General features: G+C 51.6%; 1 protein-coding gene across 4 annotated transcripts in view; it reads right to left on the bottom strand.

Annotated features, from left to right (window-relative positions):
* The window catches only part of LOC116947280 (uncharacterized), a 34,375-nt gene that overhangs the window by 6,009 nt on the left and 12,683 nt on the right, over nucleotides 1-15,683 (bottom strand). For 3 of the 4 annotated variants that reach the window (XM_076070513.1, XM_032962817.2, XM_032962819.2), the window contains 2 exons: nucleotides 4,201-4,600; nucleotides 84-235 (listed from right to left, as the gene is read on the bottom strand). In XM_076070513.1, the coding sequence (XP_075926628.1) occupies nucleotides 84-235; nucleotides 4,201-4,303 (255 nt within the window). In that variant the 5' untranslated portion in view covers nucleotides 4,304-4,600. The remainder of the gene's footprint in view (nucleotides 1-83; nucleotides 236-4,200; nucleotides 4,601-15,683) is intronic. The other variant, XM_032962818.2, reaches the window with a different exon arrangement.

The following is a 15,683-nucleotide window of genomic DNA, read 5'->3' as shown; positions in this document are numbered from 1 at the left end:
CTGCCCCCCCACCACACTTTCTGCCCCCCACCTCCTGCTAATCCCTCCCGTGCCCACTCCCTGCCCCGCCCGGCTGCCCGCACCTGCACGCGCGACTCGGGCAGGTTGATGTTGAGCGCCACCTCCTCGCGCATGAAGATGTCGGGGTAGCGCGTCTTGGAGAAGAGCGACTCGAGGATGTCGAGCTGCGCTCGCGTGAACGTCGTGCGCTCGCGACGCTGCTTGCGTGGCGCTCCTGGGGGGCAGAGAGGCACGCGCGGAGAGAGGGTGAGACAGGGGACGCGGAGACACGGACAGTCAGAGGTCACTGATAGAGAGACACGGACAGTCAGAGGTCACTGATAGAGAGACGGAGGTCACAGATAGAGACACAGAGAGACAGAGGTCACAGATAGAGACACAGAGAGACATAGGTCACAGATCGAGACACAGAGAGACAGAGGTCACAGATAGAGACACAGAGACATAGGTCAGAGATAGAGACACAGAGAGACAGAGGTCACAGAGACAGAGGTCACAGATAGAGACACAGAGACATAGAGAGGCAATCAGAGGTCACAGACAGAGACAGATTGAGACACAGAGAGATCGAGTCAGAGAGACATGAAGAGAAACAGCAGCACATAGATACACAGACACAGATATACAGAGAGACATTGCCAAATATGCAAAAAAAGCAGACAGACGAACAAAACAAATCAGCGGAGAGACTTTGAGACAGAGGGACAGACACACACAGAGTAAAAGAGAGGGACAGTAAGACAGACTGAGCGACAAGTGACCAGATAGAAACGTGAGTGAGAGAGGGCAGAACGGAGGACGGGCGGACAGCCAGACATGGACATTGGTCGGTAGCCTGCGGCTCCAGTTCCGCGTGTGGCTCTTGAAGGACTGCTCCGTGACAGTTATTCACCACGTGCATTGCGGTTCTTGAGATATTGAATTTTCTTGACCGACCGGATTCTAAAAATAAATGTATCTTCTCGTCAGTTTGATTGTCGACCCCCTGGATATGATGAACGTATTGGAGGGGGGGGGTTGGTATGTAGACATCCAGACACAGGCAGAGAGACGGACTGCCAGAGAGTGATAGGGGAGAGACTGGCGGGCGGGCAGAGAGACAAAACGAATGGACACAAGGCAGGCAGACGAGATGGACAGATATAGACGGAGAGACAGACAGACGTAGACATTCGAGAGACGCAGGCAGAGAGATGAACAAATATAGAGACAGGGGGAGGGCGGGGGCGGGTGGAGAGGTAGACAGAGAGATGCGGGAGAGAAGAGACATTCACTGGGACAGAGAGAAGTCACGGATTCACTGCAGAGGGACATGCGGCGCGACATTAACAGGTGCCCCTTCTCAACATGTCACCTCAACTCTCCTGGCTCCCCTTCGCCATCCCTACCTCTCCCTCCATCTCTCTTTCCTCCCCTTCTCCATCCCTAAATATCCCTCTACCATCTCTCTTTCCTCCCCTTCTCCATCCCTACCTCTCCCTCCATCTCTCTTTCCTCCCCGTCTCTATCCCTAAATATCCCTCTACCATCTCTCTTTCCTCCCCTTCTCCATCCCTACCTCTCCCTCCATCTCTCTTTCCTCCCCATCTCCATCCCTAAATATCCCTCTACCATCTCTCTTTCCTCCCCTTCTCCATCCCTACCTCTTCCTCCATCTCTCTTTCCTCCCCTTCTCCACCCCTACCTCTCCCTCCATCTCTCATTCCTCCCCTTCTCCATCCCTAAATATCCCCCTACCATCTCTCTTTCCTCCCCTTCTCCATCCCTACCTCTCCCTCCATCTCTCCTTCCTCCCCTTCTCCATCCCTAAATATCCCTCTACCATTTCTCTTTCCTCCCCTTCTCCATCCCTACCTCTTCCTCCATCTCTCTTTTCTCCCCTTCTCCATCCCTCTCTTTCATCTTTCACCTCCATGTCTCTCCTCTCTCCCAGATCGTCCTTCTCCGATGTGCGCGCCTTCTTCGAACGCTGGGGGGCCGGACAAGCCCCTCTCTGTACCAGCGTGGACGGCACCCCTCGTGTTCACCTTCTGAAGCACTCGCTCGTCACCGTGGCGTGCGCGATGACCACCACCACCACGTGACTTTTCTTTTGTGTTGTGCGCGGCGCATTTAGCGCCACAGCGCGTGGATTTATAGCGTTTATTTGTTTACTGGTGGCCGTGTATTTCATATCGGAATCGCCTCCAGTGCTGTTGCTGCTGGCGGCAATAAAAGTTGTTTAAAGTCTCTCCCCCCCCACGTCCCTCTCTGCCACCTCATCCCCTAACACGCCCGAGCTCTCTCTCTCTCTCCTCTCATCTCCCTCCCGTCTCTCTACCTCTTTATCTCTCATTCTTCTCTTTCCCTTCTCTTCCAGTTATTTCCCCCCCACCCCCACTCTGTTCTCTCTCTCATCTCTTACGCAACCCTATCTCTCTCTCTCATTCTCTCTCGCCCCATCTCTCTCGGGCTCACACACACACTCACTCTCGTTCTTGCCTCTCCACCATCTTCCCCCACCTACTCTCTCGCTCTCCTCCCTTCTGCAGCTCATTTTTTCACAAAGCCGTGCATGCGGGCTCACGTGAGCCAGCGAGATAAGGGGAGAGAGGCGCGAGGTGGGGGTTGGGGTGAGGGGTGGGGGTTGGGGTGAGGGTTTGGGGTGAGGGTGGGAGGAAGGGGGGGGGGTTAAACGGCTGGGCCCCGTGTGAACTGCGTTCGGGTGAGGCAGAGAGTGAAGGCACAGGTGAGTGAAGGGCATTGCGGTGAGGGTGAGGTGTAGTGGAGCTCATTGTTTGTTTATCTTGGGGGAGGGGAGGGGGGGCAGTGAGATTGGCGAATGCGCAGAGTTTGTGTCATTCGTGCTCGTGTCCAGGGTGAGTGGAGGTGAGCGCAGCCCAGGTGAGTTGAGGATTCAGGTTGGTGCAGCCCAGGTGAGTCGAGGATTCAGGTGAGTGCAGCCCAGGTGAGAAGAGGATCCAGGTGAGTCGGAGCCCAGGTGAGTAGGGGATACAGGTGAGTCGGAGCCCAGGTGAGTAGGGGATACAGGTGAGACAGAGCCCAGATGAGTATGGGATTCAGGTGAGTGCAGCCCAGGAGAGTAGGGGATACAGGTGAGTCGGAGCCCAGGTAAGATGAGGCCCGATGTGGAGGCCAACAGTGTGGTGCAACACAATTCAGGGTTGTACTTCTGTGCTGCCACCCGTCTCTGCCCCCCCCCACGCCTTCATCAACCCAGGTGAGGTAATGCTACAGGTGAATAGAGGTGAGGCCAGGTGAGGCTACAGGGTGAGTGAATAGAGGTGTGGCCAGGTGAGGCTACAGGGTGAGTGAATGCGAGGCCAGGTGAGGTGAGGAAAGACCAGGTTCGTGTGAGGCCATGTGAATGGAGGTCAGGTAAGGTGAGGCTACAAGTGAACAGAGGTGAGGCCAGGTGAGTGGAGGTGGGACTAGGTGAGGCGAGGCTGCATGTGAGTAGAGGTGAGGCCAGGTGAGTGGAGGTGAGGCCATGTGAGGTGAGGCTACAAGTGAGTAGTGGTGGTGGCTGATCGGTAAGGAGAGCCAAGGTAAACAGGCTAACTGATACTCGTGCTGGTTACCGGCATGGAGGGATTAGGGGAGAGGGGAGGTGGGAGCCAGGGGTGGGGATTGGGGGGACAGGGAGACGTGGGGGGGGGGGATGATTGGCGTCACGTGGGCAGTGAGGAGGGTTGAGGGGCGAGGGGGGAGTGTAAGTGGGGGCTGAGGGGGAGGGGTACGAGCGAGAGGAGGTGGGGGGGGCTCTAGGCAAGGCGCCATCCTCGCCACCGCCCCACCACATTTCTCATCGACCAGCCCTCCATTGTTTACAACTATGAGAGGGGGAAGGGGGGAGACGGGGGGGGGCAGCACACCCCCCCCCCCCTCCGGATGGGGTGCCCCGGGCGGCCAATCAACCCGCCCGCCCCCACCCTCGCTACAGCACTCGTGGTGGTGAGGGAAGCTGGAGGGAGAGAGGTGGTGAGTGGGTGAGGGTGGTGGTGAGTGGGAAGTGAGGGTGGTGGTGAGTGGGAAGTGAGGGTGGTGGGATGGGGTGTGGGGTGGTGAGCGGGTGAGGGTGGAGAGGGTAAGGTCAGGGTGGTGAGTGGGTGAGGATGGTGTGGGGTGGTGAGGGTGGTGGAGCTAGATCATAGTGGGGGGGGGGGGTCTGTCCCTCACCGGGGAACCCCACGGAGGGATGCAGCAGCTCCATGCCACCTCCAGGGTGCAGCCCGAGGCCGCTCATGGCGTAAGGGCCCTGCTTGAGGTAGGACACCATCATGCTGCCTGGCCCGGCCCAGACCCGGTCCAGACCCGGTCCGGACCAGTCCCGGTTCGGCCTGGCACGGTCCAGTACGTTTCCACTGGCGCACGGGTCTGACTGGTGGCGAGCCGAAGAGTTTATATCGCCTCCTCTTCGTCCCTACGTGCTGCTGCTGCTAATGCTGCAGCAGTTGCTGCAGAGTTCCTGTTGAGGCGACGGGGGTATTGGAACGTGGGAACGGGGAGCCGCGGGGGAGCTGGGGTCACGGGGGAGATGTAGCGGTTGGGTGGAATGATAGTGGGGTAGAGGTTGAAGCTGTTAGAGAGAGACGGGGCGTGAGGGGAGACAGATCAGAATCTGTATTTATACAGGTGGAATCCGGTAAGCTATAAAGCTCTTTTTCACAGGTGTTCAGAAGGGGCGGGTGAGAACCGTACAAAAACAGAGAATGCAAAAACACAATTGGCGTGAAAAAATAAGAGAAAGGAAAACAAATCACTTAAAAAATGTATACAAATAAGTCTAAACAATCGTTTTTTTTTCTTACCACGGTTAAGCCCACTGAGCTATGAGCTTATTTTCTTTCAGAAGCGACCTGGCCACAAAGGACAGCTCAACAATGCGGCTCGTCGTTGCGACAATGTACAGCAGCCAAAATAATCTAAACGCGCGTTTCCAGATGTGACGTGAACGTCCACGGGCGTGGAGAGAAAACGCGGCCTTCTTTCCTCCCGCTGCGGTTCAAGGGGGTCAGCAGTGGCCGTGGGTTCGTGTCGAGATTGATGGGAGAGTGAGCGGGTGGAGTACGCGGAGAGGCTTAAACCCTTTCTGGCAATGAGGCAGGAGGTGCCAAAATAGATTGCTTTTGCAAGGCAGCAAGTCTGCATTAAGCGCGCCACACAAACAGTACTTGTGGCACACAATAAACATGCAAACATGTTCTCTGATAATAATAATGACGTGTTCATTGTCTTTGACACTTATTGGTCGACACCACAGAGAGGAGGCTTTCTTTGTGGCCTTGTCTCACCACCAGTGTCAGACCAGAGAATAACGCCAAAAGTCAACAGGACAAAGACAATGCACGTATCGGAGCATTTAGAGTTCGTGTTGAGCAGTGGTGTCTATGGGATAACTTTTGTTGCCAGTATTTTTGTGCCAGTATTTTTTGCCAGTACTATTCATACTTTGATCATGGCAACAATAGAAAAGGTCCAATAGATATGCTACAGTAGTAGCTTGACATACCAACCAACTAAGACAAAGACCCCCCCGTGTTGCCTGCATAGGCTACAGGGGGGCAAGGGCTGTTAGCGAGCACCCGGGACAGAGCAAGCAGGTCACAGTTGGTAGGCTCAGAGTTCAAATCCTGGTTTGGGGGTTGACTTAGCCGATTATTCCTCCGAAGTCGATAAAGTGAGTTGCCACTTGGCGGGAAAGGTTATTTTACATAGACAATCGTCCCTTCCATAGGAATGTGGAATTTCCACCACTGGCCTTTGCTGGGTTATACTCAGGACATAACCACCAATGCCTCAATGCTCACTTGAGCAGGAAATCACTTTAACTATTCACACAAAGGCAAAGATCCTATTTATAGCATGGGCAGACTGTTGGGGCAAGTGCTGTTAGCGAGCGCCTAAGAAGGCCGGTACGGCACACGAGGGAGTAGGTGGCCAACACCACGCCCGGCCGCCTTTGTCTCCTTAGGGGTGACGTTTGCACACCGCACCAGGTAGTCATTTGAGGCAGAGTCGACCGAGGGGAGGCCCAGGAACGGTTCAGATAATCGTCAAAGATGTTGGCCGTGAGCGTGAATCGAACTCGGGTCGCCGGGTTTGTAGCGCAGCGCACGAACCGCTACACTACCGCTCCCCGCAAGACGCACAAGCACAGAGACATCATCGTGGTTTGAGATATCTGGAAACACAACCCCGCCTCTCCTATCCCCATCGCACACATAGACCCCCCCCCCCCCCATGAGACCTCCCCATACACTCCAAGTTGCTCCCAACCCTGCTGGTACAAGGTGCTAACACAGACATCTCGAAAGACATAAATTCTCATCCACGCACCCCGATTCCTTCACTCTCTCACACTTCTCTCACACATGATCCGACTCGGACTCTTCCGCCCCCCACCAACTATCCCTCAGCCCCCCCCTCCCCCCGCCGTTCCCCCGCCACCACCTAGCCCCCACCCCCTCCACCCCCTCCACCTAGCCCCCACGCTCACCACCTAGCCCCCACCTCTTCCACCTAGCCCCCACCCCCTCCACCTAGCCCCCACCCCTTCCACCTAGCCCCCACCCCTTCCACCTAGCCCCACCCCCACAACCCCCACCACCTAGCCCCCACCCCCTCCACCTAGCCCCCACCACCTAGCCCCCACCCCTTCCACCTAGCCCCCACCCCTTCCACCTAGCCCCCACCCCTTCCACCTAGCCCCCACCCCTTCCACCTAGCCCCACCCTCACCACCTAGCCCCCACCCCTTCCACCTAGCCCCCACCCCTTCCACCTAGCCCCCACCCCTTCCACCTAGCCCCACCCCCACCACCTAGCCCCCACCCCCACCACCTAGCCCCCACCCCTTCCACCTAGCCCCCACCACTTCCACCTAGCCCCCACCACTTCCACCTAGCCCCCACCACTTCCACCTAGCCCCCACCCCTTCCACCTAGCCCCCACCACCTAGCCCCCACCCCTTCCACCTAGCCCCCACCACCTAGCCCCCACCCCTTCCACCTAGCCCCCACCCCTTCCACCTCGCCCCACCCCCACCACCTAGCCCTCACCCCCACCACCTAGCCCCCACCCCCTCCACCTAGCCCCCACCCCCTCCCACCCTCCTGGTCGTCAAACCGACACCATCCAGACCCTCGGACCAGCGGCGTCGAGGAGAGTGTCACGTGATCACGTCGAGGAGAGTGTCACGTGATCACGTCGAGGAGAGTGTCACGTGATTTTGGGCCGCTTCAGGATGAGACGTGAGTCACGTGATCGCACCTGCTAATGAGTCATTAGTGGTCATTAGATCCAGATACCGCGGGGTTCGGCTCTTTAATTAATGACGCTCGCGATTGATAATTTGATATTATTACGATTGTTTACACACGGCGATGGGGAGCGGAGGGGAGCAGGGTTGAGTGGGTGGAGTGGGAAGGATTTCAGAGCAGTCTGGGGGGCGGGGGGGTCAGTGGAGTGAGGAGGGAGTGGGGAAGGGGTGAGGAGGAGTGGGGAGGGGTGGGGTGGCGTGGGGAGAGTGGTGGGGAGTAGCCCGGGAGTTGCTGGGGGAATGTGTGGAGGGGAGTGTTGGTGGCTAAGAGGAGCCAGGAGGCGAAAGGGGGTGAGTGGGAAGAGATGGGAGGCGCTGGGATGATCAGGAATCAATTTGGAGGAGTGGAGAGAATTTGGGAGGAGCGGTGATTAGTGGGGATGAGTGGGGAGGGGCAGGGATGAGTGGGGAGGAGAAGGGGGGGGGAACAAAAAGGATTAATAAGGAGACGAGTGAAGACAACAAAGACAAGGATCCCCCGTGTAGCCTCAACAGACTTTTGGGGCAAGTGCTGTTGGCGAGCACCAAAGAAGGCCACCACTGTACACGGTTAGCGCGCTGCGCTTCAAACCCGGCGAGACAGAGGCACAGATATACACACACACAAACATAAACACAGAGACGCACAAAGATATAACCACAGACATGCACACGAAGCCCCACACACAAAGACAGACACACAAACACAATCACAAACAGACATTCACACATACACAACAAACAGATACACACACAAGAGTTACACATAAGGGCACAATCACACATACTTTGTACACACACACACGTTTAAACAACATTTAAAATGCGGTTCGGAACGTCGGCCAACCAAAAACCAACCGTGCTGTCCTTACAGTCCTTACGGGGCCTGTCTAACAACACTAGCCTCAAGAAGCTTCCAGCTCATGGAGCGAAACGTCGGACATCGTGCCGAACAACCCACGGGAGAGCATTGTCCAACTTGCCTATAACATCTGGCAGTTCGCCAGCATTGATTCAAGCAAACCCTGACTCTGCTGATGAGACACTGAATATCGAAACCAATCCTTGCCTATGACATCTGAAGGTTCATCAGCATTGATTCAAGCGAGCCTCACTCTCTGTGCGTCCAAACCGATCCGGAGTTTTTGCTTGTCCTAAATCAATCCTGTTGAAATTGAGCTGATGAGATGTGTAAGAAATATCTATATTAATGTGGAGATATATCAAGCTGACATTATTAATCTATTTGGCTACTTACAGACTTGTCTAAACCTTTATGAATCCACTGCCGGGTGAACGCCTCTCCACGTTGTGTAAATCATGAGTGGAATGTTTGACCATACTTCACCACGCTAGTTGATGGAAGTGGGGGGATAAGGGGGGCGGTGGGTGGGGGGGGGATGAGTAGACCGGTTCGGTTATCACTCGCCGCTGATGTTATCCGTGGCCGGGAACTGAACTCGGATAACCGGGGTTCATAGCGTAGCGCGCTGACCAATGCGCCACCCCCCCCCACCCCCCACGCCCCATATTGAAAATACGATCCGTATAATCCGCGTGTCCGTCTGGAAAAAAATGATCACAGAGTCTCACAGCAGCAATGTCAACACGAGTGGATCGGTGATTTAACCGCGGCCGGGAGAGGAATTCCTCAGACGAGACGATATCACCCCACAGGGGGATTTTGTTTGTTAAAGTGTTACACGCACAGGGCCTCGTCAATAATCCACTGCTAGATGGCGGCCTCCCCACGCCGTGCGTGCGGGTCGTGGATGATTATAATCTATTGAACGAGATAAGTGTCGTGTCTTCCTAAATGCAACGTATTACTTTATAAACTTTACACAATACATTAATAACGGTCCCTGGTTGTTTGTGGTGCTGTTGCTTCAAGTGGTGCACAAGCATAGCCAACAACGACAACGTAACACGTTTAACAAAGAGGACATTTATATCTAAAAATAAAAAAAACAACCTGTATGCCTCAAAAACCTCCAGGATACTTCCCGACAAGGTAGAAAGTTGATATTTAGCACATAGGTAGCTTTTAAGACGCAAACAGAAAAACAAATCTGAAAATCCGAGATTTTCTATTTTAAGACCCCCAAATATTGATTTGAGAGTGCCCCATGTTTGTGGGTGTCATTCAGAAACCGTGAAACATTTAAGATTGCGGGGTTTTTTTCCTTTGACGGAGCGTTAAACAGCAAATAAAATTCAAGCGAGAACCATTGTTCCATTTTTTATTGTTTTGAGATATTTCCGATTCAAGCGGGTTTGAATAGAAAATACTAAATTCTATGATGTACAAATTTTTATCATTCGAAAACGGTAAAATATAGGAGCTTCCCCTTCAGAGTATTAAGTTCATTAAATGTTTGTTCTCCAAGTGGTTTCCGATCGGGACGTCTTTAAATATGAGAAGTTGAATCAAGTCGTCGACAAATGTTTGCGTTTTTTGCGGAAATATATAACATTTTGGAGTAGTTGTTCGTGTCTGATGCTAGATAAAAATTGTAAAAAATCAGATCCAGGTAAATTTGTATATTCATTTAAACCTTTGCCTGGCGAAGACAGGCTTTATGAACGAGTAATATATAAACTATAGGGCGACGTTTCGAGCAATGGCCCACTTCTTGCCAGAACAAATATAGACAGGCCAGAGGCTCAATAACAATAAAGTAGCTTCGAACATTAACATAATTAATGAGCTACGTGCATTACAATTATCGTGGGCCTTATCGTGATGATGGTTTATATTTAAATCAAACATAGAATTGTCACCGCGATTCTTAGTTGAGGAGCACGCGAATCAAGTCATAGGAAACTACTCCCGCTCGCGAGACTTTCCTTAAGTCCTTAACTCGAACATACGAGCAATACAGTCTGTATATAGACTGCATTTCTATACAGTCTCTATACTACGCTAAAGTCTATACAATTGTTATATTAGGAAGCCACTGGAGCTATGCGCTTTAAATCTAGATAGAAAACTAATTTCTTTCGAACTTTTTTCGTGTTTAGTTTGTTGTCCTTCCCCCGCACCTCTTATTAGCACGGTTGGCTACGTACGGTAAGAAAGAAGTTCAACATAGATACATGTATAAACTTACAGTGCGTGTTACAGTATATATACACATACACTGCAATACATACTATAAAGACTGTATTGCAGTGTGTATAACAGTGAAGTCTACATATTTTTTTACCACGCGGTGTGTAAGTTTCAATAGTAATGCCTCAATGGTAAATTCTACCTTAGTGATGTAACGAACAATGCATGCACACTATCTATATCTATATATGCAAGCACACATAACATTTAAGGTTGAGTCGACCTAGGGCAGGCCGAACCAAGACCGGTTCAAATATTGTTATTGCTCTCGAGCGGGAATTGACCTCGGGTCTTTCCCGTGGTTCGCAATAGCCCAGTGCGTTAACGACTGCGCAACCGCCGACCAAGCATACAAAGGCAAAGATCCCCCGTATAGCCTTTACATGACTTAGGGGCAAGTGTTGTTCGCGAGCAGCCCCGATGAAGGCTGACACGGCACACGATGAAGCGAGGTGGCCAGCACCGGCCATAGACACAAAGATAGAAGATCCCCCGTATAACCTGAACAGAATGTAGGGCAAGTGCTGTTAACGATCACCTATGAATATACAAAGACAAATGTCCCCTGTATAGCCTTTAACAGGCTGCTGAGGCAAGTGCTGTTAACGGGCATCTATGAATACACACTCATGCATGTGCCATAGATGGGTGTGTGTTGATGTGTATACACCTGTACTATATATGCGAGTATCATTTAAGTCGTAAAAGTGACGAAGCACAGGCCTAAAATCCCAAAACTTCAAGCGGACAACATTTAACAGCACTTAAGTATAATGGAGATACGATTGTAACACTTTTCTTGAATCGAGTAAGGTTATTGTTATTCAGAGGCTGGGTAAATTATGATTCGATGTGGTATTATTGCACGACGTGTTCTAATGCACGTGTGATTACATTTGTACATGTTGCGCACTGTTGTGCGTATGCGTCTTTGCATGGTTTACTTCAATTATGGAACATATATGTACGTGTTAATTGTGTGTACATGTGTGTATGTGCTAAATATGTATGTTAATGTGTAGAACCTATTAGCGTGTATTTTTTATATTTCATCATCCGATGTGCGGTGATGTGTAGTTGTCAGCGCACTGCGCTACAAACCCAGCAAACACCCGAGTTCGATTCCAGCTCACGGGCCAACATCGGTGACGAATATCTGAACCGGTCCTGGGCCTCCTCTACGTCGACTCAGCATTAAATGAGGCCTACCCGGCGCGGTGTGCAAACATCAGCCTTGGGGAGACAAAGGCGGCTGGGCGTGAGACTGGCCACCCAACAACCCGTTCGTGTGCCGTATCGACCTTCATTATAAAGGCGCTCGCTCACAGCAACTTGCCCCGGCTGCCTGTTGAAGGCTACACGGGGCGATCGTTCATGTTGTTTGTTATGTGCGGCAGGAGCTTTCCTGTCCTATGGAATAACGCAGTAAACATCTCTTGTTTTGCAAGAGGAGATCTGGAGGCTTCCAAGTTGAATGGGCGCAACTAAAATTTTCATAAACAATCAATACAACACGACAACACACTTCTGTATAATGCACACCAACTTTGAGTGCACGGAGAGACACGGGGGCAAGCGTGTCTCGATCTCCCGGGGACGCGGGAGAGAGACACGGGGACACGGGAGATAGAGACGTAGGGAGACGTGGGGACACGGGAGAGAGACGTGGGGACACGGGAGAGAGACGTGGGGACACGGGAGAGAGACACGTGGACACGGGAGAGAGAGACGTGGGGACACGGGAGTTAGAGACACTGGGATATGGGAGATCGAGACACGGGGACACGGGAGATAGATACACGGGGATATGGAAGATAGAGACACGGGAGCTAGAGACACGGGGACACGGAATACACGGGGACATGGGGACACGAGTTACGGGCTGCATGGGGACACGGGAGACAGACACGGGGACACGGCACAAACGATCATGCCGCAATGACTTAGTTCACAGGGCTTGTCCTCAAAGTTCTTACAGAACACTCACTCACGTCCACACACACATATATACAAGACAAAGATCCCTCCTATAAACATATCATGTACAGAATAGACCGTTGGGACAAATTCTGTAAGCAAGCACCTATTAATGATTAATACCGGTACCGGTACACATACATATATATGTACCGGTATATATACATACATACACATGTACAAATATGTATACAAAGATCCTCCGTATTGCCTTAACAGACTGTTGGGGCAAGTGCTGTTAGCGAGTATCACCTACGGTCTTATACCATCACATAGACACATTCACACATACTAACAATCACATATCGATATACATATGTACATACAGAGCCGCATACGGTATATGCACACAGAATCCATATACAGACACAAATGTATACACAAATAATCACGATTCTAGGAGGAGAAGCAATATATACACACACACACATATATACACACACATTACAAACACACGCATATACACACACATCATATAAGCAACATGCTGGAACGGAAGCACACGTACATATATGTAACATAAACGCGTGCGTACAAACACGCATGCTGCACACGTAAACACACATGGCACACTGACACGAAAATAAACGTGTCGCACACAAACATACATATGTTTGCACACGCATACATACACACACAATTTATACACTCATATATACAAAAAAAAAGACCAAGATCCCACGTATAGCCTTTAACAGACTGTTGGGGCAAGTGCTGTTAGCGAGGGAGCGGGTTGATGATGTGGTTTTACGCATCGTAGCAGGTAGGGGTACTCATTTGTGGCCGAGTCGACCTAAAGAGAGGCCCAGGAACCGGTTCGGATATTCGTCTCTGGTGCCGTGAGCGGGAATCGAACTCGAATATAACGCGGGGGTTTGTCGCGCAGGACCCTAACCGCTGCGCCACCACTCCAAACGAACGTAACATGCGACAAATAAACTGTGCAGTGCATACTAAACACAAAGACAAAGATCCACCCGATAGCCTTAACAGGCCTTTGGCGCAAGTGCTGTTAGCGAGCACCTATAAAGGCCGGAACGGCACACCGGGTGGCGGTGATGTTTACTCATCGCACCAGGTACGCATTTGATGCTGAGTCGACCTATAGTCGGAGGTCCAGGACCGTGAGCGGGAATCGAACTCTTGCCGGGTTCGTTGCGCGGAATACATTATACACACAACAAAGACAAAGATCCCCCATATAGCCTTAACAGACTGTAGGGGCAAGTGCTGTTAGCGAGCACCTATGAAGGCCGGAACAGTACACGAGAGGGTGGGTGGCCAGCACCACGCCCGACCGCCTTTGTCTTTCTAGTGGCAATGTTTACACACCGCACCAAGTACTCTTTTGAGGCTGAGTCGACCTAGGGGAGGCCCGGGACCGGTTGAGATAATCGTCACTGGTGTTGGCCGTGAGTAGGAATCGAACCCGGGTCGCCAGGTTCATAGCGCAGCGCGCTAACCGCTACACTATCGCTCCCACACACGGACACACACACACTATGTATATCCGCACGTGTTGTTTAAGTTTCAAAATAAAGGATGTCTCGGGTGGAAGAGTCGATTAATTCCTTTCCGTGAGGTTAAATAAAGCAAACATATTATATTCTTTGGTTCTTTCGGTAAAGTCACATAGGTAAAAATAGAAAATAAAGTTAATAAAATCACGACGTTTCGGAGGCAGCACAAGCTATAACTAGCACAGCATAATTTTTGCTGTGCTAGTTACACCTGTTGACGTAAGCTTGTGTTGCCTCAAACGTCGTGATTTGATTAACTTTGTTTTTTTTTATTTTTACCTACGTGACTTTACCGAAAGAACCAAAGAGTATGGATCATTGCAGTCACGAAAACTTCAAATCTAGAATCAAACATTTTCTAAGCTAAAGCAATCTCAGAAGTTAACAACTTTACCTGGCGATGCTGCTGCGTTGGCAGTGGTGTGAAGGCACAAACAACAACAACAACCTCAACGCATTCCGTGTCAATAACAACATTGCTTTTGACGTGCTGTACAAAGGGGCCATTGCCCGAAACGTCGCCTATCATATGCACATGTCTTTTTAGAGCCAACGGTGTTGTATTGAGAAATGTTTGGAGATTGTTTATATATGTTATCGCGAAGGTAAAACCAGTTGATTGTAATAGACACGGCCATCAAAATTCACCGTCGTCACGACTCAGCTGTCACTTACTCACTAACGCCAGCCTCATCGCCGCACTGCGTATCAGCCGAGGGGGGCACCTCGTCACGTGCGACTATATACACCACGGTCGTACCATCGCACATTAAAGAGGTTAATGCAAACAAACACAACTTTAAAAAAAAATCATAGTTACAAATAAAAGTCTGACTGCGTCCGTATTCTCAGGAAAGTTTCAACTCGCAACCAAACTTGCGGGTCCGGTGTCAATAAAGTAACAAAGACAAAGATCCCCCGTATAGCTTGTCGCAGACTGTTGGGGCAAGTGCTGTGAGCGAGCACCTACGCGGGCCGGCACGGCACACGAGCGGGGTGGGTGGCCAGCACCACGCCCGACCGCCTTTGTCTCCCCAGTGGCGATGTTTACTCACCGCACCGGGTACTCATTTGAGGCTGAGTCGACCTAGGGGAGGCACAGGACCGGTTCAGATACTCGTCACCGGTGTTGGTCGTGAGCGGGAATCGAACTCGGCTGTCCCGGTTCGTAGCGCAGCGTGGCGCTAACCGCTGAACCCCACAATAAAGTTACATACATCGGGTCACGTGCGCGCGCACACACACACCGACCGGATTATAAGACGCACCCCCAACTTTTGCTTTAAAATACAGAGGAGGGGGGGGGGGTGCGTCTTATAATCCGGAAAAGACGGATTTTTTGTAACTGAGAGAGCGAGAGACACATTTGCGTACATACCCACGTGCACACGCACACACGCGCTAGGGTGTGCGTGTATATGTATGCGCAACAGTCCTTGTTGTGTCCGTCAGTCCACTGCTGGATGACGCTAAACATCCACGTCGAGTACGGCCACTCGATCCGCACGTTTTGGAGAGTTGAGTGCGCTCCGTCGTCGCCCCCCACGCACGCACGCACGCGCACGGCAAAAGGCAAACCTCGTCTCCCCCTGGCTGACACGGGCCCCACGTTGAATTGGTCGCACACATCATCCCGAGTACCGCATGGAGCCTTCTGAAATAAATACAAGTCTCGAGACTCGTGGGCGATTGCTTTCCTTTGTAATAAAATAAAACGACACGAAATACAAAGATTTTCCCCCCGTATCGCT

The sequence above is a fragment of the Petromyzon marinus genome, chromosome 29, assembly GCF_048934315.1.
Source record: "Petromyzon marinus isolate PM22_M1 ecotype Great Lakes invasive population chromosome 29, UKy_Petmar_22M1.pri1.0, whole genome shotgun sequence".
Classification (NCBI taxonomy): domain Eukaryota; kingdom Metazoa; phylum Chordata; class Hyperoartia; order Petromyzontiformes; family Petromyzontidae; genus Petromyzon; species Petromyzon marinus.
Note: the sequence above shows the minus strand (reverse complement) of the source record. Positions and strands in the feature narration are given on the sequence as shown.